The sequence below is a fragment of the Triplophysa dalaica genome, chromosome 3 (genome assembly GCF_015846415.1).
Source record: "Triplophysa dalaica isolate WHDGS20190420 chromosome 3, ASM1584641v1, whole genome shotgun sequence".
Taxonomy (NCBI): Eukaryota; Metazoa; Chordata; class Actinopteri; order Cypriniformes; family Nemacheilidae; genus Triplophysa; species Triplophysa dalaica.
The window spans coordinates 19580570-19606162 of record NC_079544.1 but is presented as its reverse complement, the minus strand read 5'-3'; the positions used below and the strand labels follow the sequence as shown (position 1 = coordinate 19606162).

General features: G+C 38.1%; 1 protein-coding gene across 1 annotated transcript in view; it reads left to right on the top strand.

Moving 5' to 3' along the window:
• Positions 1-23503, top strand: part of cadm3 (cell adhesion molecule 3) — a 45187-nt gene extending 21684 nt beyond the window's left edge. The window contains exons 3-10 of the mRNA XM_056744709.1: positions 6973-7122; positions 8627-8779; positions 9616-9753; positions 9826-9996; positions 10466-10556; positions 11555-11727; positions 16775-16900; positions 20696-23503. Coding sequence (XP_056600687.1) covers positions 6973-7122; positions 8627-8779; positions 9616-9753; positions 9826-9996; positions 10466-10556; positions 11555-11727; positions 16775-16900; positions 20696-20814 — 1121 coding nt within the window. The 3' untranslated portion in view covers positions 20815-23503. The remainder of the gene's footprint in view (positions 1-6972; positions 7123-8626; positions 8780-9615; positions 9754-9825; positions 9997-10465; positions 10557-11554; positions 11728-16774; positions 16901-20695) is intronic.
• The last annotated feature ends 2090 nt before the right edge of the window (positions 23504-25593 follow it).

Genomic DNA, 25593 nt, shown 5'->3' with positions numbered 1-25593 from the left:
TCGTCATATACCCATATGCAAATTTTCAGAATGAACTGAGTGATCTGCTATATGGACACAAACAAACATACATGTTCCAAAAAACATAGGGAGGTTTTCTATCTAGACAGCATTTTTAAGCAACTTGGAGATAGTTAACCCCAAAATTCTGTCATTTATTTACTCTTGTTTCATTCATTTCTTTAGTAGAACACAAAATAAGTTATTTTGAGAAATGTTTAAGTGGTTTTGTGTCTTTATGATGTTTTGTTACCAACATCATCAAAACATCTGTAATCTACAGAATCAGTCATACAGATTTGGAATGACAAGGGTGAAAAAAATGGTAAAATAATTTTGATAAACCGTTCCTTTAAGAATAAATTTGAATAAAACCTACAGCACTTTGTGCACCCTAATACATATATTCAAACCTAGTAGGATGCCAACATACTGTAGCATTTTTGGGCATCGTGACTTTATCAAATGTACCCGAGCTGCCTACATAGACAGCATTTTCTGTAATCATTTTTAGGCAGTTTTACAAATGCAACATTCCAATAATATCCAGAAATACTCTGTCTCTTTTTGTCTCTCTGGGTCAGTCTGTCCTTTCAAGCTCCCCTGCCCTGTCTTTCTCTCTGGGGGGCGATGCAGTGAACTAATGATGTTTGACAAGCAGACAGAGAGAGAGACGCATGACCAACAACAACTGTGAAAAAGAGCGGGAAGGAGGAAAATGCATTATAAATATGGAGTGCTGTCCTGTAATGATGGACTTTTAGAAGGTCGCTCTGGCTCATGATAGACAATTTGTCCTCTGGCATTTAATGTCTTACGTAAAGTGTTCGAATAAACATTCAGATTTGGAGTGTATTGTTACAGTGATAGTCTCTGATAGACATACACAGCAAACAGAATGTACAGTGGATTGCTTGTATCATGTTTTCTAGGATAAAGTATCTTAGAGAAGAACGTCAATGTCAACATGACCCTTCAGACTCAAGGCAAGCAAATACTATGTATGCTCAACCGAACCTTGATAATAATGATTCTATTGTTTATTCTTAATATTAAATCTGGAAGATTTTGAAAATTAAATCTAATAAATCTAATGTAATATAAAATCTGAATAAATACTTAATCATAACGATCTACAAACACTGACATCTATATTGTCTAATGCATCAGACACGTTTCAAAGTGAAATATGTGAAATGGCAATAAAATGAAGATGGGGATGATGTAAGGGCGGAGACACCCCGGGGGCAGTTATGGGTCAGTAAAGCATGTGTGTGAGTGTGTTGGGTGTGGCAGTAATTGGGCAACAGCTGGCATTGAGTGGGGGGATGGAAAGGGTCATGTTGACAAAACGCTCGGATGACCTACTAATGTACCGTATGCAGTATAACACACGAGCGTGTACTTGAGCGTGTGGGTAGTTGACATGACATTTGAAGCAGGGACAGAAGCGTTTAGCATTTTGACAGGTTATACTTCATCTAAAACTTTCAAATCACATGTTCTGTCTAGTTATACATGCATTTGTTGTACTATGAATAATTTATCTGTAACACCACAGGATGATACAAATATACTGGAAAAGGTAAAACATGTTGAATTTAGAAAAGATAGCACTTTAAAACAGAGTATTTAAGATATAGGGTTTCTATTGAGATGTTGAGTGACTGAAGACAAAGTTATACTAATTATACGTTATAATATTAAAGTTTTCTATTCCATTCTATTATGGTTTTCTCTATTATTGTAGTTTTGTTTATATTTGAATTGGGTTTTAATGTTATATTTTTAAGTAATTAAGTTACTATTTTTAGTTATTTTGTAATGTTGTTTTGTCGTTTTATCATTGTTTTATATTTGCTCTGTAAGTTCAAATTTGTTTAAAACATTTATTTTCAGTTAATAAATTTAGTACATTTAGTCAACATTTTTATTTATGGTTTCTTCAAAATGATATTTAAGGCATATACTTAATTTGATTTCAAATAACAGAAATATTTTTCTAGTTCTAGTAATAGTTTTAGTTTTAATAAACTATAATGACCTTGGATGACTTATCCATCTTATTCCATGGCTACATACAAAATTCATAAGAAACGAATATTGATTGAAGTTGAAATTACTGTATTATGTGCAAAGAAAGAGGTCTTTGGGTCTTTGAGAGACATGATTAACACATTGTAAGAGATTGGTTGCCAGTAACAACATTCAAATATAAAGTTAAGCAGTCATTTTAAAAAAATACTTGACCTCAGAATACAGTGATTGACCAATTCAAATCTAGTATTCTAGGGAATTTGAACTCCATAAATTAATGTTTTATCCCACACACGCACTGACACGCCGCGTTTAAGAATCACAGTCGAGTAAATGTTTACCATTTAGAAGATCAAACCAAAATCTTGATCAAATCTTAGACATTTACACAGTCAGAACGATCAATAAGTCAACAAGGACTTCATCTGCTCCAGCTGCTGCACACACATACACACACACACATACACACAGCTGGACACAACAAAAAACCAATAGGACCTTTAATGCCAATCAAACGGTAATCGGGCTGAAAAACAGACATCTACATATGGTGGAAGAAGCCGAGAGCCTCACAGAGGCAGAGAGATAGAGGAGAGGGTGTAGAGGTGAGAGATTACTGGAGGGAAAATATGGAGAGACATAGAGACAGATGGAAGGAGCAGGACGAGCAAAAGAGAAGCGAATCACATATGGAGAGAGATGAGAAAAGAGGGAGATGGAGAGATGGAGGGGTTATTTTTCACTGACTGTTTTTGGACCGTATTTATTACACTTCAACCTGCGTTATCGCCGGCATGCAAACACTCCTCATCTCTCACTCTCCTTTTCTCTCTCTGTCATTCTTTCCCTATATTCATCTGTTTATCTGTAATCTTCAGTTTTTGTCTCTTTCAGCAGCCTCTCTCACTGGCTTTTTTTCCATCCATTTCTCTCTCGAGCGTGTGTGTGTGAGGAGGGTGTAAACTATGTTGCTTTAAATATAGGCTGGGTGCTTTCTACACCATCACACATTTCTGCGCGTGTATGTGAGTGTTTGAGAGAGAGACACCTACAGAAAGAGAGAGAGAGATGAAGAATGACGCTGTCTGGGTGTGTTTAAATCAACGGTGTGTGTTTGGTCCAAGGCAGTGGTTCTTACCTAATGGGTCATGCCCCAAAAAGGGGTCACAGGTCTGTTCTGATCAAGGTTTGGCCGGTTTGCATGGCTTGTTAACCCCTGCTGTTAGCTTTAGCTACACCATCTGGACCCAACAGCATCGTTCTCTGATGACAGCCATTCAACATTAATATGTGTAAATATGTGCACAAAATATATGGCCAACATTTTTGTTTTATATGCCTAATTATTTTACTTTTTTAGAGGGGACGTACAGTTCAAACATTTTTATAAATGTTTGCTCCGCTCATGCTAGTTGCTTAGGAATGGCTGTGCACATTTTCGTGGTTGCATCAGTCATTTAGCTCATCGTTATTTTCTCAGGGTTACGACTAAATGTATAATAGTGATTTTTATGATAGCCAATAAATTGCCTTTTGTTTTTAAAAGGAAGTAAAAGGCTTCTGTTGTTGACGTCAAAGTGCATCCTGTCACACCTTTTGCTCTGTTAGGGTGCAACATTTGCTGCTGACTGGCAGCATTTACAACAATGTCTTTTGTGTGGTTTATTATTAGCTTCCTCGAGCATGACACAAAAAAATAACATTTGTTTGCTTTTATAAGTTATTTTTGCAGTGGCACTGCTATGTGTTGGGTCACCCAATATATTTTGACCTAGGAGTATGGTTTATGTGGTATTGTGGAGGTCCCTTACGCAAATAATATTTACCTATATATTTTGACTGTCAGCATATAAAATAATCAAATACATATTTGAAAGAATATTGAATTGTTGATATACTACAATATTTAAATATATTGATTGGCTCTCCTGTTTTTGCCAAGTGGTTGATATCCTTAGGACAACATCATGTTGACCCTTGGACAACATTTACATCAACCAATCAGATTTCAGAAATTTACAGTTTCTTTTTAATTTAATCTTCCATCCAGGATTAGGTGCTAATCTAGACCATTGTTTTTCATTTATCATTTCCCTCTGATTTTAGGGGTAAGTTATGGTTAGGGTAGGGGTTTGTTGTTGGTTTAGGTTTTATTTATAAAAATGTTGTCCTTAAGTCATCAAAATAGGTTGTCCTGAAGACATCAACCACTTGGCAAAATCAGGTCGAGGAACTGCTGCTTTTCATACAGCCGTGGAAAAAATTAAGAGAATATTTTAAAATATTTTCAGTTTTGCTGAATTTACTATTTGTAGTTTTATGTGAATATGGGTTTAGGTAAAATTTTTATTTTTGTTTCATTCTGTGAACAACTTAAAATGTGTCTTCCAAATTTTGCATACATTAATTTGCAGAAAATGAAAACTGGAGAAACAGGTCAAAATAACCATAAATACTCCAAAGAAAATAAGTAATACAACAGTATTATTTAAATGTGTATTTAAGTAAAGATTTTTTTATGTTAACCTTGATTTTGGTCTAGTCATGCTGTGAGTCTTTCACATTATTGTTTATTGATTTTGTCAGTCCTGAGGTTTGATTTTGTTGAAATTTAGCAGACACTGGATTGAAATGCTCCAAATCATCTAGAAATGCTGATTAAATGATAACGTAAAATCTCTTAGTTTTATCCACAGCTTTGAACGATCTAAGCACTTGCTTACAATATATGGGAATGTATTATTTACTATATTGTATTTTGTTTTCTAGTATATTCTCTTATATTTTTGTTATTTTGAGATCTACACCAAAGACCAGTTTACTCACAAATGACAATTCTGTCAACATCATGTCCTTCCAAACCTGTATGACTTGAGACATCTCTCAACACACAGTATCCTTTGTGTTATATAGAAGAAAGATTTGTATACAGGTGTGGAAGAATACAGTGATGACAGAATTCTTATTTTTGAAAGAACTATCCCTTTAAGAATAAACTTTCATTTCTGAGCACTTTAACAGCATCAATGAGTCATTTTAAACATTACATGAGGATCACACATATTTAGCAAATGTTCAGCAGACGTTAAAAACATTCATGACCAATCTATCTGTCGATGATCTCACACCTGCAAAGCAAGGGCTAGCGTCGCACACATCATTTTCCTCCGCATTCTGGTTGCTAGGTGACATCTTTGTTAACTATCAAAAAATTGTGACGCGGACAGTGTTGCTGCCATTTTGTTTCCCCATGCGTCACTGTTCAAAATCCTGTTCATTATCCACATTATATAAAATGGGTTGTACCGTAAAACACGTTTCATGTTGACTTGAACGAGTAAGATGAGATTGATTGAATACTATGTATGACTCTCTCACACACAAATATACATTCTGTCTCCACACAGTACTCCATTCACTCCAGCGATTAGAGCCGAGTGTCCTGACATACCCGCTTAAATGGATCAGATGCCATTTTGAGAGTCACTAAGTGCCCCCTGCAGCAGTTGTCCAGTGTACAGAGAATGCGCGTGTGACCCTCTAATCGCTTATTAACTGCTCACACGGCTCTAATTGGTTGCCAATAAGTAGTCAGAACTGTATGTGTTGAAGCTAAAGGCCAATTTTTGCGTATTATGCATTGACATATGTTTTTGTAACTCGGCTTTCTTGGTTTACAGTATGTGTGAGTTTTTACACACAAGCACAAACAGAGCCAGATGTTCTGTGATGGTGGTGCTGAGACGCAGTCTTTTCTTAGCCCTTATGCTCCTGCGCTATTTTTAAAAGCAGCTTCTTGTTAGGGCCTTTTGGGCTAATCGGGCTGGTTTCGGCCCGCCCGACACACCTGCATCTGGCCTACATAGCTGCCTGTGGAAAACCGCGTTTGGCCTGCAATCGAGCGGGTTAATCCCAGGAACTGCAAAGCATCAGGACCAAATTCAGCCGGTGTTTACCCTGAATGGGTTGGATCAACAAAAGAAAGCGTGTGTTACATCAGAGCATTGGCCCAGTATCAGCCCAGCAATCAGAAAAGTTGTCCCAGCATATTTCTGAATGTGCTGCCAATTGTTTCATTTCTTTGAGTACAGTGTCTGGCCCTGAATCAAAGATATATGTGTTCCATTATTCGTTAAACATTAGCTTTCCAACCGGCCACTCGCCCAGCATTCAGAGAGCGTAGCCCAGGGTTTATCCAGCTCTGGTCAGCATTGAAAAGGTCATCGATTAAACCCTAAGTGGTCATTATTGGTTAAAGTGGAGCACGGGCAGCTCCAGGCGAAATTATCACACCGCACGAGTCACGTCAACGTTACATCTGGCCTTTACTCGCACACAGACACGGCTCCGAAATAATGAGTTAACTTGTCATCTGTCAGATGCCTGAAGGCCTTTACACGTGTTTCTCTCAATGGTAAACCCCAAACCGCCTAAACAACAGAATTTTATCCCAATGAACATTAAGCAAACACAACATTTCATATTTTTTCCTTTTAAAGTTTCTCTGTGGTCACATGCCGCACGGAATGTTTTCTACTCTCGAGCCCAATTTACACCTGCTATTTATGTCTGCCGTTTTAAACCAGTGTCCCTGTGATCAGATCACTCAGAAAGGATGGTAATTCCAGGTGTAAATGAGGTATTGGATATGCGTCTGTCACGGGAGGGTTGTATTAATTGTCCTTCGTATTGGAAATCCCCCCTCTTTTTCACTTCATGTTCTTTAGTGCCCTTTGCTGATGACACAGAGTTTGCCGAGATTACTCTGCCATCTTCGTTTTTTCAATGCAAATTACACAGCAATACACTCAAAGATGATGATGATGGTGATGAGAGGGACAAGCTATCTAATTTACACCCGAGGCGCTTTCTCTCTCACTCGTATTTTCTACCTGATTCTAATGACATCTCATCCATCTTCTTCCTGTTGGCCAGATGATGACCCCTTTCAGCCGGTGACCCAAGATGAGACCGTGTCAGTGGGCGGGACCGTGACACTGACCTGCAGCGTGAAGGAAAACGATAACTCCTCCCTCCAGTGGTCAAACACGGCCCAGCAGACCCTGTACTTTGGAGAGAAGAGAGGTGAGTTTATGGACTTAAAGGAACAGTACACCCCGAAATCAAATTCTGTCATGCTTCAACCTAGCGAAGTCAGTTCGTATTAATATTTTATGACTCAAAAACAACCAGTTAATTAATGTAATAAGATGATAAAACATTTTTTGACAGTGCAGGGAATAAATTTTCATTCAACTGTTTCACAGAGGTTTCCACAGACCTCGCACTCCATCACTAAAAACAAAAAGCGACATCTGTGACACCCTTCTAAAACATTAATATCACCCTAAAAACAAACAGGTGGCTCTGAGATAGCGAGAAGCGCGACGGTGAGAGAACAGAGGAGTGACCTGATTATGGAGGAAAACAAACGAATGATATGAGGGCAGAAAGCAAAGGAGAGAGCTGAAAGAGATGAAAACAGTCTGAATGAGAAGCGTGAAAAGCACAGTCAGAGAGAGAAGAGAGAGGAGAGAGAGAGTAAAAGGAGAATAGGAGAGGAAAGATGCACATCTTTTATACAGAGATAACAAACAGATGAGTGTGGAGGAATGACGGATGGAGGGATGAGCGAAGAGAGAGATAAAAGGAGAAATGATAAAGGAGGAGAGTGCGCATGAAAGAGCAGGACGGAGGAGAGAGGAACAGGAGCTGATGAAGACAAATTAAGTGCCCTTCTTCTGCTGATAAACCATGAAGACAAAGCACACACATATACAGTACACACACACACACACACATTTACCAACTGTAAATCTGCATAAGAGACAAAATATTCTTCTTTTTAAGGATTTTCTTTACATTTTCATGTTGCATTTTTTGTTTTAAGATTTTCATTATGAAAGAGTTTGAGAGAGAATGGATACCGAGTTAAATCTTGTATAAAATTGAGTGTTATACATTTATATGTCTAGGCTATGAAATTTAGGTTGTGAATTGCAACCAACGGCTCACTCCACCCCTCCCTTTCGAAGCACTACGGTTGCTGACACAGGACTAAACGGCATTGCACATTGAGTCTGAAGTTGTGTTCTTCGCGTTAAAAAATAAATGCGACCTTGTGTTGTGTCAATCACACTGCTTCTGATATGTATGTAACCAAACAAAACTGGCCTCCATTGACTTCCATTGTTTGAACACAAAACCACTGAGACGTTTCTCATAATATATAACAAAGTTATACAGATTTAAATAACTTTAGTGGGAATAAGTGGCTGAGATTTTTTAATGAGATGGGTGAACTTTGCTTTGGCTGGCCATCACTAGCATGCATTTGTCACCATGTATATTGATGTATTTACATATTTATGATGCTCACAGTGCAAAGGCCTATTAAATGATTAAGTGTTGATTCACAGAGTCATATATGTTTGTATTCTACCTAAAGCATATTTTACCTTATACTTTAGAAAGCTCATGAAAAGGTTTTACTGCAAAACACTTGACATTATATTTGGACTACAAATTAGCAGTGGCCCCTATACATGTTTTTTCTTTGCATTTCTCTTATCTGCTGTTTCTCTTTCAGCACTGAGAGATAACCGTATCCAGTTGGTAAAGTCAACAGGGACAGAGCTGATAATCACCATCTCAGAAGTTCAGTTGTCAGATGATGGAGAGTACACCTGTTCAATCTTCACTAAGCCTGTGCGAACAGCACAGACCACCGTTACTGTACTCGGTACGTGTGTTAGTATCATTATTTATCAGAGTGGTAGGTACAAGTAGCGCTTGCTTTAATACTTCACAGGAAACTACTTATTTGACCTATCGACCTGCACTTATCTATATACAGTACATCATCTTTATCTGGACTTTAATGTCTCTTTGGAATTCTTCATTCTGATTGGTCAATCGCAGTATTTTGCCAGCAGTTCATTTATATTTGACTGTTGTCCCTGCTAAACAATTTCCTGCTCTGCTGTGCTGCTTTCATGTCTCTCGTATCACTCTGCAGTCTCTTTCTTCTCGAATATTAAAATGATTTCAACTACTTAAATCAATATTTCATGTCCGTTTATTTATTTATTTGGCAAGTCGCTGGGTAATAAGCAGGATAATCTGCTTCGCACCGGGGTCCTCATTACCCTGTCAGGTTTTATTTGCGGTAATGGCCGGTTTACTGTATACTGTCTTCTGTATGTTATCTATATCTCCTGTATTTCAATATTCTAGCAAATAAAAGTGTAATATGTTGCACAGGTCTCTTGAGCGGTTCATTCGGTTAATGTGATAATGTCCCTTTAAATTTAATGCAGAAAATGTTGCTTTTGCGTCTAACAACAGGGTTTTAGTATCATTTTGGGTTTGGCCGGGATGTTGTGCTTCTCCGAAAGTTTATGAGAGAAACTGTGCAACAAATGGGCTATTTTTGTATATGTCTACGGACACAAAATCTAGGCAGACCTACTAAATACTTGTTATAGATAGTAAACCCCTTCTTTACTTTTTTGGGACCTTACATTATTTTTGTTTCATTCTCTAATCTCTATCATCCTGCCCCATTCACTGTCTCAGGTGTCCCAGGTAAGCCAGTGATAACAGGCTTTGAGGATGCTGTTCACGAGGGCAGCAAAGTTAGTCTCACTTGCACAAGTTCGGGCAGCAAACCTCCTGCCAAACTCCACTGGTACAGAGATCAAGAAGAGCTACAAGGTAAATATACCGTTCACATTTAATACCAAACTATTAATGTTCAGTTTTCAAGAGTGTTTAATGTGTCCGTAGGACATCCTGATATGGTGGAGTCCAACCCTATGGAACCGACCTACACAGTGACTAGCAAACTCTCACTCACTGTCACCAGAGACGATAATGACGCCCTGATCGCCTGCGCCGTGGATCACCCGTCCATCGCCAACGGAGACAAAAAGACAGAGCAACCTCTCAGAGTCTTGTGTAAGACACGTGTGCGAAATGTGCCAGAACGCACGTACCTTATATCATCTGTTGCTTAGGGCTGGGCGGTGTGACCACCGTGAGATGGCTGTTTAGAGCTTTTTGTTTTATAGTCTGTTTTAAAAGGGCTATTAAATGTCAAGGAGCTGTTTTGTATTTTTGCCAGCTTTGCCATTCATTTGTTTTGAATAGCTTGAACTTTTAAATCAATGAAAGGAGTAAATGATGCCTTCAAAAAAACATGCATTGCCACTTGATTATGTGATATGAAACCTTTTCATGGAATATCCATTAAAAATAACTAGATTGTGATATATGCAATTAATAAGACATGAAAGGATTCATATCGTGTTATACGACTTCGGTCATACCACCCACCTCTGCCTTTGTGTATGTATCATGATACAGACAGAACATACCCAAAATAGAGAAAAACTTAATGTCTGTTTGTCTTGTGTGTGTTTCTCAGTTTCTCCAAGCGTGTGGATCCAAGCCGAGAATGACCTCCCTCGAGAAGGGGACAAGTTTTTCCTGCAGTGTGTTGGAAACGGAAATCCAGAGTAAGACACACACACATTTCCATTCTTGACGTTCATGTTTTATGTATGAAGCTATAAATGGTCAGCCTATTGATATCCGTTCTCTCTTTAACATACACGCACACACTTCTGTTTGATGGTATCACAGAGGTAGTTGTGTTACATGAGACACTGATAAGAGAGAAATCAGAGACGTCCTTAGATCAAATTGTTTTTAACACAGATCCTCTATAAAACAGTTCCAAAAAACACCTATGATGAAGCTAAAATGCATGATCGCAGATATATTATATATGTTTTTGGTTACTTATATTTGGTGTGATCTCATAAATATTTCCAAGGGGTGCTGAAAGTATAGGAAATGTAATTGAATATCGCCCTCTGCTGGTGCAGGATTGCATAACAGTTTATTATGGACCGACATCCATTAGTACCAAACAGAGAGCCATTCAACCTCATTTAGACATTGTAAAGGGCAGGAAGCTTGGATCGGCGGCGTGGGGACTCACGGCCCATCTTCTTTTTAGTCCACCCAACCGAACTCACCGTTATTAATATGATATTGATAAAAAGTGCCTTTTTACCCTGTACCAAAAAAGCGTAAAACCTTCCTGAACACACACATCTGTTTGCCACAGTTGGAAAAATGAAATGTTCGATTCACACTTGAAGTATATTTTTGCTCTTGGTGATATATGTTTTATCTCTAATGCTGATTCCATTTTATGAACCAGGACTTTACATGTTCTGTTTGCTTTACAGTATGACCTGCAGGTTAGGAGTGTCATTGAATGTGTCGTCATGTGCTTTACTTTAGTTTAAAAGACTTTGTGTCATATGATAGATATGATGTTCTCGAGGGTGCCCAGTACACGGGGGTTGATATGCTCCGTTCCTTTGATAGTAGGCAAATTGCAAATTCCTTCAATCTGCTCAATTAAACGCCTCTTTCTGCTTTTCTTTTGATGTCAAATTTCAAAACACTGTATATGCAGTCTCTCTCTCTCTCTTTCCGACAGGCCCACGGCTTACACGTGGGATAAGAAAGATGGACTTTCCTCCCAGCAGGTGAAGGTAGATGGTGCGTTCCTGCGATTTGAGTCCCTCAACAAGTCTGATGATGGCATTTATATGTGCTATGCTGACAACGGGATCGGCAGGGGGGACGGAGCGTTCCCGCTCACTGTTCAAGGTACATAACAAAAGCCAAACGAAAGTGTGGGGTGTTTGTTTTTTGCATTCTTCATCATTAACTGTTTCTCAGTTATTGTTTTACATTTACTTTCACTACTCTTCTTTCTGAATTTACTTTCGTTTCTTTCTGTTTTCCGTTTCACATGACATCTCTTTATTTCTTATTTTTTACTTTCCCTTTCATTCATCGCTCCATCCCGCACATCTATTGTCACTCTTTAAAGATTCAGACCTCTTCGGTTTCACCTCTCCTCCACTTCTTCTTTCTTCCTCTCTCGCTTTAACATCTTCACCTCATCCCTTCATTTTTACCTCCACTGAAAGTCAAACTCTTCCTCCTCCCACCTCTTCCGCCACTGTTCCTACTCCATCCGTCTCCTTCACTTTCCGTCCGTCTCCTCCCACCTCGCCCACGCTGCCTCCTTCTCCTGAAACTCCCGTCGCTTCTCTTTCCAATGCGCCTTCTGAAAGTCCCACCACGTCTCTTTCCAATGCGCTCTTTCCCGATCTTTTGCCTTCTTCCGTTCCCACTCGCATGCCTCCATCTCCCCACTTCTCCACCCCTGCAACTCCATCATCTGTTCCTCAGCTGAATGGAGTTCACACCTTTACAGGTAATTCATCACGCACACACGCTTTTAACACCCTGCAGACAGCAGTGAAATTTATGTTTCAAATTTGTGCTCGTGGTGAGATCAATCTCACAAAACGATTGACATTTGACATGTTCTAATGTGTAAAAAAAGCACATATAAATAAAGGAAATGCTTTTTGTTTTTTCTACCCATTCGCTTAGCTTTCTGTTGATAACAGTTGTATATAATAAAACAATAGATGTTTTAAATAGCAAACTGAAAACAAAGTTTTTACATAAAACTATTCAACCTTCTATGATTCTCCACACAGCATTCGCTCAACAAATCAAAGTCATGTTCATGTCCACAGTTGATAGCGTGTTACTGGATCAGTCCATCTGTATCAGTTCATAATGGGCCGGGATGTGTTTGCGGATCGCAAGAGAGATAGAGATGTATATTAAGATCTCCTGTGCTGTATATTTGAAGCATGTTGAGCAGCATCTGCTGTCGGCTTTGACTGTAATGCCGGATTTAACTAGACGCATCGCGCGGCAAATCCTCTGATTATCCTGAAACACAATCTGACACCGCACCTCCCCTCCAGCAAACATTCGCTTCGATTATTTCATTATTTCCCTGCAAAAATCCTCCTTAATACTCGTCAAAGATACTTATTTTTTTAAAGCGTTCAGCGAACACACACAAACACAAGCGCACCTAGATCGCTTTTTTCATCGTTTGTCTTTGTTCCTTCTCTTTTCGCACGCTTGCTTCACATCTCATTCATGTGGCCCTCATCCATCCATTCATCCATCCCTTCATCCTCTTGAGAAGACAGTGTAACAATCACTACAGGTATTGTCATTTCTCACTCATTCCTCTTTCCTTCAGTCTCTCTCTACTTTTTTTTGTACTGTCACGGGAATAGAAAATCACTAATGACATTTCAATAATATAATTGTTTCCTCAAGATAACATTGAGAGTGCAAATGGAGACATTCAGTCTCATTTTTCTGCTGAGAAAAAACCCCAGTAATGAGTTTTAATGAATTTCTTAAACTTTCCTCACATTTTTCATGATAACATGTCTCAGTATGAACTCAAATATATTCCTTCAATCAATCAAGACCAAATGATCTGTATTTCAAAACCTACAGCATGCTTTTAAGAATTTAGTAAAAACGTCTGAGAAAACCATATTGCTTATTGTAAATCCCGTAAGACAACTGAGAACTGTTAAAAATGTAAAAAATTTAAGCTGTACAATTTTCTCTTGGTTTCTTTTTGGATCTCTGAATGTATGTCTCTCGCTCGTTCTCCGCTATCTCTCTTCCATCTGTCTTTCTCTTTGTCTCAGGGGTCTTGAGTTTATGACGAATGTGGGCGTTTTTCTTTTTAGCTACAGCTCTCTTCTGAATTGGTCCGTCATTATGAACATAGTTAATGGCGCAGGAACGTTGTTAATGAAGGCAACACACTTTATATTACATGGAAGACATTAAAATCAGCTCAAAATTACTGGTTCATTAAAAGCTTACAATTGAATCAGGTTGATGCCGAAAACTATGTTTTCAGCCCGTTGAAAACAATCTCGCTTAGAAAAACTAGAGAATGTGAAATATTATTGATGATCGGGAGGTCCAAAATATTTTTTGCTTCAAGGGGGGTCTACTCATATGTGGCATTGAAAACAGCTAAACTGAATCAATCCACAGATAGACAGAAAACACTCATAACTAAAGTAAGGAAGAAAAACAGCTTCATCTGGATTTAAATAAAGGTGACATAATTTACCCAAAGTACACATAAGCTGTGTCTCGTTTCGTAAGGCAAAACAGCGTCCTTGTGTCCACTAGAGGTATCATCCTCTAAAGGATGCGGTATACAGAGGATTCTCACGAGACATCCTTCGTAGGACATACTGGCAGAAAAGGAAACAGGAAGTACCACTTGCTATGACAACACGTTGCACTCACATACTTGTCAAATGAATTTAAATGATTTCTACGTGATTTTCAGAGATAAAAAGTTGGTTACTTTCTACCCTAAACAATGCCAAAAGAGTTAAACAAATGTACCATTTTATGCCTTACTGTTTTAAAACGTTTTAAAAATCACTAAACACTTATGCCGGCGAATATTCAAAAACGTGACACAAATTGTAAACTGTTAACATTTAAACCCCACATATTTGATTTAATGGCAACAGCAAAGAATTGTGGGCTATCTCTAGCAATTAAGGATACACCTCATGTCTAACCTCATGTGTCCTCTGAGTTCTTGTGAAAGTAGGTTGCAATAGAAGGGTGCATACGGAGTGTCCTACCCGCTTTTATGAAACGAGACAGCCTCGTTGTCGTAGCAGGCTTCAAATGAGACCTCCGGAGGATGCAGCCTTCTGAAACATGACACGGCTGCTGTCAGCCTTGCAGCATTAAAGAAACAAAAATTGTATAACAATGTATCAATACATTGATGTCAGTAGGTCGTTCTAAAACGCAGTACTCATTGACCACTGACATGAGTCCTTAACATCAGCAAGGGTCCTCCCGAGGTCAGCTCATCTGCTCGGCTAAAAAAGGCCACGTAGCTTTAAAATTTGCTACACTTTGGTAAGGCACTGAGGGATAGTATAAAAGCGCTTTACAGAACAGAAGTATTTTTCAGAAGTATGGTTCGATTGGTCTATTGATAAAAAACGAATAAAAGCAGCACGTTCTTTGTTAACCGTTCATCATTTTCTTCCTAAAGGGATAGTTCCCTTTAAAGGAATGACTTCATCATTACCTCATGTGATTCTAAACCTGTATGAATTTTCTTCTGCAGAACACAAAATAACTAAATGAACTTCCATCAACATTTCTCCAAATATCTTCTTTTGTGTTTCACAGAAGAAAGAGTCTTATACAGGTTTTGGACGACATGAGGATGAGTAGTATCTTTGTAAAAACTGTTCTCAAAACCTATGTTAAGTCACATTTTAAGAAAACATCATGCACCTTTTCCTCTGTACTCTTTTCGTGACTCTGCCCTGTTTGTCTCTCTATCTCTTTTCCTTTTCTTTCTAAGGGCTTCTTGTGTCACTCAGCACTTATTCCGTTTGTCCTCTTTCATCCTCTCGGCTCTCGCCCGCAATTTTTTTCTTCTCGTGAAGCCTGTGAGCGTCAAGGCGACTGTTAACTTGTCTGGTTTTGATGGAGTTTTGTTTGAGGAGGAGACAGAGATCGTGCTGTGGGTGGGAGTGATGGATGTCGTTCACGCTCCCTGAGTCCGGGCAAAGTCACTGAAGCTTATGATGGACTCTTCGCTGAAATCACGCTTTCGATTATTCATGTGGTTATTTCAAACAGAGGTCAGCAGCTATTGGGGCTTCGCGGTAGATTGAAAACGACGCCGTGCGGTAATTGCCTGGCCCATTAGGAATGTTCTCTGTACGTTATATAAACAATTCGCTCATGCCTAATGTGAGATAATAGGAAATGAGACCTGTACTTCATTTCTGAATAACATTCGACCAGAAATAGCTATCAGCGGATAGGATCTCTTGTGAGGTATTTCAGTTCAGTTTGTTTGCTTGCAAATGTCAAGGGCTCTGTTAAAGGGGAGTGATCGCTTGAAGTCGTTTCTTGAGATAATAAGTGTTCTACATTAGGGATAAGGGGAAAAATTGATTTGCAGATGCTCGCAGTGTTTTATGTGAACCCGCAATGCAAATAATTACATTACATTACATGGCTTTTTTCTTGAATTAAACCCACAGTCTGAATCACTTTCTTTCAAGAAAGCAAACCTTTCTCACAGGTTTGGAAGTTTTCATAATGATGACCACGCTGAATTTTCACGGCAATTTATGATGCTTTGTTGTGATGCTTTTGGTGTGAATAGGCTTTAAATTGAAGTATTTTGAGAACATGACTAACATTCAAAATCATATTATACATTTCCACCGAAAGCAAGAGGAACAAGCGCATAAACTATCTATATTAGACAGCTTTTAAAGCCTTCACATAGTACGGAAAGAACACAGTGTTTATCTCAAGCTTTCTTTGAAAACATTTGAAAGCCTTTGCCATTGTCGAAAAAAACTCCTCCAAGACCAAATTGTCTGAGCTGTGCTATCATCATTCGTTTTATAGCTCTATACTCTTACTCTACATCCACAACAATTGTCTCATTTTATTTTCTCCAAGGGAAATCTTAGGAGGAACATCTGAAACAATGTTTATATTTACAGATTCAATATACAGATTCAATGGCTTCACCATATCTCCAGAGAAATGAAAGAGCAACCTTTAAGAAATATGTGTGTGTCGAGTCTCCATGCAAGAGACCCGAGTATTTCATCGTTTAATTTTTCTGTGTCTCTGCATGGTCCGTTAAAATATCTGCTTTCTTTGTAATTGAAAAAAAATGTGTTTCCTCCTTGCGCATCTTTGACTGTAATCTGTCTTTCTGTCCATATCTCAGACCCCACAGCGCTGTCCACCCCCTCAGGTGTGGACCACGCAGTGATTGGTGGAGTGGTGGCTGTCATTGTCTTCATCATGCTTTGTCTTCTCATCGTCCTCGGAAGATACTTAATCAGACACAAAGGTATCTGACACACACACGCTCGCACACACAATTCTAGAAATATACTGTATATAATCGACATACCCACACCAATAACTGTAATCAGACACAAGTTTTAACACATAATTTGTAATGGAGACTAGCCTGGTGATTTGACAGTAGAGACAAATAGGAAAATATTTGCAGCCAACTGTTAAAGTAAGGATTAGTTCTGTTAAACACAGCTCTTCGTTCATTTCGTGTCTGTCGGAAATGCTGCAATTTAATTGCAAGATTACAGCATGACATGGCAATATTCAAGGACTGGAAAAGAAAGGAGACACTGACCTGTCAAAAGGGTGCCAGTTCAAGCTCGACAGATAAAAGAGACCGAGATACAACCTCTAAAACTCCAAGGACCATAAAAAGCAGAGGAAATCACCTCCTTTCAAAACGTGAACCAAACAATCTTCTTGTTTGGGCTTCAGTTGGCAAATGCCGGGAATATTCTCCACAACAGGGCGAATAGCATCCCGTGTCTCCATGTCCGCTGTCGTATTAGATTTCTCTAACCTAAACTACAATCTTAAATTTGGCGCTAAGCATCTACGTCACGGCTCTCAGCCCATCCTCTGTCCTCTGTTCGTTGGTTGGACGGCTGGTGCAGAACCGGAGATAATCTGGGAGATGGTTTATTATATCAGACTGAGTACAGAATGGAACTAAAATTGAGCGGAAGTACGAAGTCTGACGTAGTCAGGCTAGCAAACAACCCACTCCACACACCATCCCAATATGACAAAAAGGCAGATAACACAACGATATTCGGACACAAAAAGATCACACAAACAAACACCTTGTGGATTTATGGGGCTGTTCAAACTCCGGTCGGCAGGTCTGGCAGCATCTTAAATGAAGGAATGTGTATATATGTATATATATATATATATATATATATATATATATATATATATATATACTGTACATATATTCTTCCATTTAAGCATAAACACATTCTAGACACTGTCTTGACTTGTTCTCATTGTTGACAGGGACATTATACTTGTAAATGATCCAGGATTTACTGCAACATTGCTAACAAGAAAAACAAAAGAAAATGGGAAAGTAAAACAAGCTGGGGAAAAATGTCAATAATAAAAATGAGAAAACAGCTGCTCCTTCTATAAACAGAGCAAAAGGGAACAAACTAAGTACACATATTGTACCAGACTGTGTTCTTGATATTGCATTACACATTACAAAATGTTCTGTAGATTGATTCCAATATGCCAGACAAATCATGTGGATGTCAATTTTATCTAACAGTAGGACAATAGTTTTGCATTTTGATTGTAAAAGAAAGGAGGCTGGATATTAAGATACACATTTTAACACTTTTATGAAGTCAATATGTCTTGCAGTGTTTTGACAATTTTCTACCCTCATTTTTATGGTACACAATGAAGAACTGAAAAATACTGTTATTACTGTTCTTTTAAGATGAACATGACTAGTTATTGTTTTGGTTAATGCTGCTCTTAAAAGTACCTTATGGTATCACTTCTTATCATAAGTAATTAGGCCAGTTGTTAAAGGGACAGTTCAACCAAGAATACAAAGTCTCTTACCTTCGTGTATCATCTGCCACTTACAGCAACTCGAGAGAGAGAGAGGTTGAAAAATGCCCTGGCTGACTTAAAGGGTATACCTATAAGGTTAGAAACAAATTTTGTAGGGATTTAAACTAAGGAATGATATCTCAAGAAATTTCAAACCTGAAAGACTTTCTTTCTTGCGCAGAAAAGAAAAGAAGATCTTTATAAGTGTGTTGTTAACTTGCACCCATTCACTTGCATTGGTTTTGTGTCCACACAATAGAAGTGAATATTCAGAGGAGCTGTTCAGTTTTTCAAAAAATCTTGTGTTCTGCAGAAGAAAGAAAGTCTTACAGGTTTGAAATGACAAGCTCGAGTGTGAGTCAATGATGACAGACTTTAAAATTTTCATCTTTTTAAATGACCTGCATAGACAGGTATAAAATAAGAGCTATAATTCCTCAACACAAGAATAAGTAAGGGTACAAGGTTAGAAGGTCCCATACAATACATTATGTTTCTGGGTTTGCAGCTCTCTGCGAGGGAAAACTTTAAGGTATTTTGTAAAAGTTCATATATCCTATTACAGTGCCTTGCAAAAGCATTCATCCCCCTTCATTTTTTTCACATTTTCTGTTGCTGCCTTATCTTTTACTACATAAAAAAATAAAAACATTAATCTACACTAATAATGACAAAACAAAAAAAGGATTTGAGACAACTTTACAAATTTATTAAAAGTTAAAAACGGAAATAAGTACATTGCATGAGTATTCATACACTTTTCTTGGACACTTGAAATCTAGCTCAGAAGCATTAGTTTTCCTAATGTGAGTGGAGTTAACCTGAGGAAAATTCAATGGAATAAGTATGTTCTGGAGCGGCGCATACCTCTCAATAAAAGGTGCAACAGCTGAACATGCATATCAAAGTAAATACAAAGACATGTGGTCAAAAGAACTGCCAGTAGAGCTCTGAGATAGGAGTGTATCAAGACACAGATCTGGAGAAGACTTCTGAAAAAAATCTACTGTATTGAAGGTTCACAGAAGCATGTAGCCTCCATTAATCCTTAACGAAAGAGCCTTGGAACCACCAAATCTTTTCCTGGAGCTGACCTCCTGTCCAAACTGAGCCATCGACGGAGAAGGGTCTTGGTTAGAGCGGTGACCATGAAGCTGATGATCACTCTAGTTGAGCTCCATGATCATATATGGAGATGTGAGAAACTTACAGAAGGAAAAACATCACTGCAACTTACCAATCTGAGCTTTGTGGCCAGACTCAAGCCTTTGCTCAGTGAAAACTTGAAATAATCAAAAGCGTACCTTTACATGAATCTTTCAAACTGTCAGAAACAAGAATCTCTTGTCTGATGAATCTCAGTTGCATCATGTGTGGAGAAAACCAGGCACCTGTACAATACCGTCTCAACAGTAAAGTGTGGTGGAAACAGCTTTTTTGCTTTTCTGCATTTGTCAGAGTAGAAGAAAAGCTCAAAGGCACAAAATACAGAGATAATGATCATGATTACCTAGCCCAGAACATTCGTAACCTCGGACAGGACAGAAGGTTAATTTGCCAACATGACAATGATCTTAAGCACACAGCTAAAACAATGCAAGTGTGCCTTATGAATAACTCTTTCTGTGTCCTTGAATGGCCCATCTAGTTCATTGGCTTGAACCCAACTGAACATCTCTGTAGAAACCTGAAAATGTTTGTCTACTGATGGTTTCCATCAAACCTGGCAGCGTTTGAGATGATCTGAGGAGAAGAATGGCAGAAAATGGCCAAATGTATATGTGTAAAGATTTGAGTATGTAAATGTACTTTAACCAACTACTGAGTTAAGGGTATGAATACTTGTGCAAATGTATTAAAAATAAAAAATAAAATGAGTACATTGCATAAGTCACAAATCAGTTTTTTGTTTTGACATTATTGTGCATGGAGTGTAGATAAATGTAATTTTTTTAATAGTAGTTAAAGATAAGGCAGCAACATGAATGGGGATGAATACTTTTGCAAGGCACTTTATGTACTCAAGCATCATAATAGCATTTTAAATACTCAAGGGCGGTTTTCAAGAGCCCTAAAAACCTTTACTTTATGATGTGTTTACTGGAGGAGCAATAGACATTCCTTAGTGATTTTGCAAGAATAGATGGCAAACTAGAACGTTGACCATTTTCATTTTTAGAGCCCATCCATTTAAATCTCTCTCTCTCCTCTTTCCCAGGTACATATCTGACTCACGAAGCGAAAGGCTCTGATGATGCCCCTGATGCAGACACAGCCATCATTAACGCTGAGGGTGGACACTCTGGAGTGGACGACAAGAAAGAGTACTTTATCTAGTGATCCATCCTTCCGCACCCTCTACCTTCAAACGCTTCAGTTCACTCAGTCTGACGGGGGAAAACAGGGAAATGGCAGATAAGAGAGGAGATACGTGAGAAAAAAATCTAACAAAAACAGTGTTGACCTGTTGGAACTGAAGAACCTCAAATAAGTTTCGACACACAGGACAGGAAAGTGACAGTAATGCACTGGCGCGTGGGCTCATTTTCACGTACATACACACACACACACATGGGTTCATGCACAAATGACACACACAATGCCTGCACTACCCTAATCAAACACGCATAATAAAAAAGAGGTACGTAAAGGCAATATGACAGTGAACACTTTTCTCTCGTTTCCCATGATTCCTTTCAAACAGTCTGGATCAAACACACTGTGGCACACGCGCAGTGACGTTCATGCATGAACTTCGGGACATGTGGTCTGCATCTAAACCCGTTGAAACAAACACACAGACTCACGGTCGGCATGCATGCACACACACACTGAAGAAGCGATTAAAAAAATGTAAGTGAGCGATGCTACGACCCTGCAATATCTCTAACAGACACAAATATGGATTCACTCATATGTCACCCCAATGTCAAGTTACACTAATTCACACGCATACCAAACTAACACACAGAACCAGGCAAAAACAGCAGCCCCTTAAACCATCGTGTGGGCCCCCAGTAAACATTTATAAATGCATATACAGTATATGATTATATAGCATCATTTTTACTCAGTGTGCTGTAAATATACTCTCTCTCTCTCTCTCTCTCTCTCTCTCTCTAACTTCACTGTCTGATATTGCAGTGTATACTCTCTGAGCCTGCCTGGTTTTCTTACATGCGTGGAAATGCAGAGTTAAAAAACATCTTGGACTATAGAAAAAAAAACATGGTGTTATGATAATATTTGTATGAATTTTGTTCTCTTCGAGTTTAAGTTCTGGTGTTAACTGTTGGTGCAACAGTCTAGTTTCATCTCATCAACCTGGGAAGATGATTATCGTTATTATTTTTTATTAATAGGTCCTTTTCGATCAAAATGCATTATATTAGTTGTGCACTGATGTTCCATTGTATCGGTTTCAACTGTCAGCTGACTCACGCCACATTCAGGAATGAATCTTCTCTGTTCTTTAGTGGCAGGTCATAATAAGAATAAGCAGGGTAATACAGAACCAGACTACTGCTCTCTTTTTCTCTCTCTCCCCTCTCTTTCTGTCCAAATGAACCTCCCTATTCCCACGCTTTCTGTCTATTTACTGCTGCTCCCGCACAACGGCGTGATAGATCTATCGAGTTTTTCTAGACTACTAACATCAGCTCGAGGCCATGGGGTTTTAAGGAACCGGGGGTAGAGGTTGAGTCATGCAATGAACCGAGGCAGTTGTATCCAATAAAAAATGGTTAATTGTTTGTTTTAGATTTTTACCGAGGACAATCTGGTGAGTTGTGTGTAATCATTATGGAGGAATTTTGCTTCGGTAAGAATCCAGCTGTTCTAACCCCTTATCAGTGCTGATCTGGTGGGAGACTAGATGACAGGACATGGCCAGCTTATTACTTCTGTATAACAATTGACTTTAAGGATAGGGTTGCAGTTGAACCGCGGCAGTTTATGTTGGCCTGTGGTGCTCATGCATGCGATGCACGTTTGAGTCTGGCTTGTGACATTTTCAAACCTTGTCCCCCCTTTTCCTTCATAACATTTATTTTGGCAACAGGCCAAAAATAAATTATTTAGAAACACAGCACGTTGGTAGCTAGGAAACTGAGTTGAGGGAAATTAGTTATTATAATTCTGAATAAAAGTATTTTTAAAAAATCTCAAATCTAAGTCCTGGTCACCACAGAGAAATACCTTCAATAAATTGGCAACTGACCACTTACAACCAAAAACTGTCTTCTGCCTTCAGACTCCCTCCACATACTGTATGTACCTTATTAATGCCCGCAGACAAAGAAAGTCTGAGATACGCAGTTGCAATTGTCTGCCGCAAGGTGGCGGTAATGTAATTCGTTTCCCATCCATTCTCTCTCTCTCGTTCTCTCTCTCTCTTTCTATCCTGTACAAGCAGTAGAATTTCCAGTTAGTGATAAATCAGCTCAGTGGTTAATTTTTAAATAATGTGGTTTACTTTTATTCTGCTGTAGTTGTGCATACTGTTGTTTGTAATTGTTATTTTTATCTTTTTTTATGTTTATGACTTGATGTCTCGAACTGTTAGTTTACATTACCTGTTTTTTTATCTCCATTTTTTCATATAATTAGTGTTGCCTTGAACAGTCTACTGTTAACCGCACACACAGGGAACACAAACACTAGCACACACATTTTGTGAGCATGTGTGCTTGTCTGTGTTTGTGTGTGGAGGATTTTGCAGCCCAGCAAACGGATGAAGGAAACACTAAACGTATTACAATCTGTTAATGGTGTTATGTTAAAATCATTTTTTTTATTTTGAATGATAAGTCTTCCTTTTGAATAAATATTCATATCATGTGAAGCTATTCTGTCATGTTGGTTTGTATTATGGCCGGTGATGTCATCTAAACGGGACTGGACTATGAGATCATCATCTTTGTGGGTTCCGTTTGTTTGATGGTCTGTTTAAACAGTATTTGCTTTTTGTTACAAAAAAGAGATTACTTGTTAACTTCAAAATAAATATAGATTTGGGTTAACCTCATTTCAGTGGTTATTTGTATTGTTATTTGCATTATATTGTTGTATTAGTATCGCAATATGGCTACAGGTGATATAAAAGCTTAGTTATGGCTAGTGTTGTAGTCGATACCACCAAAACCGAGACAAAGACCAGCACTCCCAAAATTAATTCAAAAGATCTACAAAACACTAAAACGTCATTATAAAATAATAAAAGAAGTAACTTTTTACTTCTTCTATTAGAAGTAAGGTTGATATATTGTGCAGAAAGGTGTGTGTAGGATGTTTAATGTTCCATTTTTATCACCCACCTACTTAAAAATAAAAAAATTGTGCAGGTAAAAATTCCAACAACTAAACATTGAAAAAAGGTAAATACCAAAGATAAATTTAAGTCTGTGACCTTCAACAAAAGAAAATATTCAGTGACTTAATAAGCGTCATTGCTTTTTTATCTAATCAATAGCAAAATAGCTGTGTTGCTCGGAAATGCACAAAAGTGCAGATTTGTTCTAACACTGTAAAACTTTGCTGTAGTTTTTGCAGCAGGTTTGCCAGTAGCTTACTGTAGATTTCATTATTACTTCATATACTTTCCAATTAGTACTGTTTTCAATTACTTAGATTTTGAGATTCAAAATGAGCAAGAAGAGACTGGCATTAGCACAGAAACACAGCAAAAAAATGACATTCTTCCTAAGCATGTTTCTCTTGTTTTCTGTAAAAATATTTAAGCACTTAAATTACGATACATTCACATAACAAGAAAACCGACTCAAGATATTTAGTCTTGTTTTATGAAAAAAATATATATAAACCAGGTAAATTTATGCTTAAAACTAAATTGTGCATTAGATCTACGGTAAATAACCTGCTGCGAAATTACAGGAAAGTTTTACAGTTGTGACTAGCCAAAATAGAACAAAAACTTGTGTTTAATTTCGTGTAAAACTTAAGTCACTTATTAACTCAAGTTTTATTTAATAATTATACAAAATCAATATCACATCAGATGTTATAAAATAAAATAAAAAGATCTCATACAAGTACCTTTTTGCAATCACATCTCAGATATTGTGGGCCAATGTGTGTATTCATTTTGTTGATTTCTTTAAGACAATCCCCCATTCTTCTCTTAACAGCGGTAAGAGTAACAAAAGAAACAGAAGAATCAAATAAGGAACAAGTTGTGAAAAGTGTGACATCCAATCACATGAAGGATTTTAACACATAAAGACAACGCACCAGCCAGTTTAATTTAGTGTAATTCCCACAGTTGTGGTCTTGAAATAAAATCCTGAGACCATCTGAGACTCAGAACAAGACCAAATTTAGTCGAGCTGAGTCAAGACCAAGGCCATCAAAAATGGTCTTGAGACCGGTCTCAAGTAGCCTACAACATTATGAGTAAAAAGTCTTGTTTCAAATGTCGAACCAAGTAGGCTATTTCTAGAGTGTAAAGTAGGCCTAAATTAAAAGCCCTCAAAACTTATTTTCGTTTTGAATTTTCTTTGTGGGTGTAACAATGCAGTCAAACTGAATTAGTCTCCCTAAATAAATTATCTGACTAAACAAAACCGGTCAATTTAACTGTGAGATTTAGGTGTTTGTATAAAAGGGACATCTATGACTTCTGACATTTATGAAACATCCTTGTCTTCCAATTTTCACCTTTAATATTACTTTTACATTATTAGGCTACATTATCTTTTTCAAATGTAAATTTTGAATATCCGATTTACTTACAAATGCTTCATTTACAGGTGTAGGACAAGTGTTTAAAACTAAATTGATAACTGGAAATCAATCATCATTGCAAGTGGACCTACAATAGACTATAGCACTGTAACCATTTCCCTGTGTGACAACTAGCCCCGTTCTCCTCTCACATGGGCTGTTCAGTCACCAGGTGTACATTGTCCTCTGATCGCGCGCTCTGATTGAACAGCTCGTGTAGATCTATTCGATATTGACATGCGGTGCGAGGTTCAAAATATATTCTTTCACGTCCTTGTTTTAAATACGACGTGCCGTTTCTGATGCATCGTGCCGTGACATTGAAAAACGCGTAAGGACAAAAAACGCAATCAACGAGAGAGAGAGAGAGAGAGA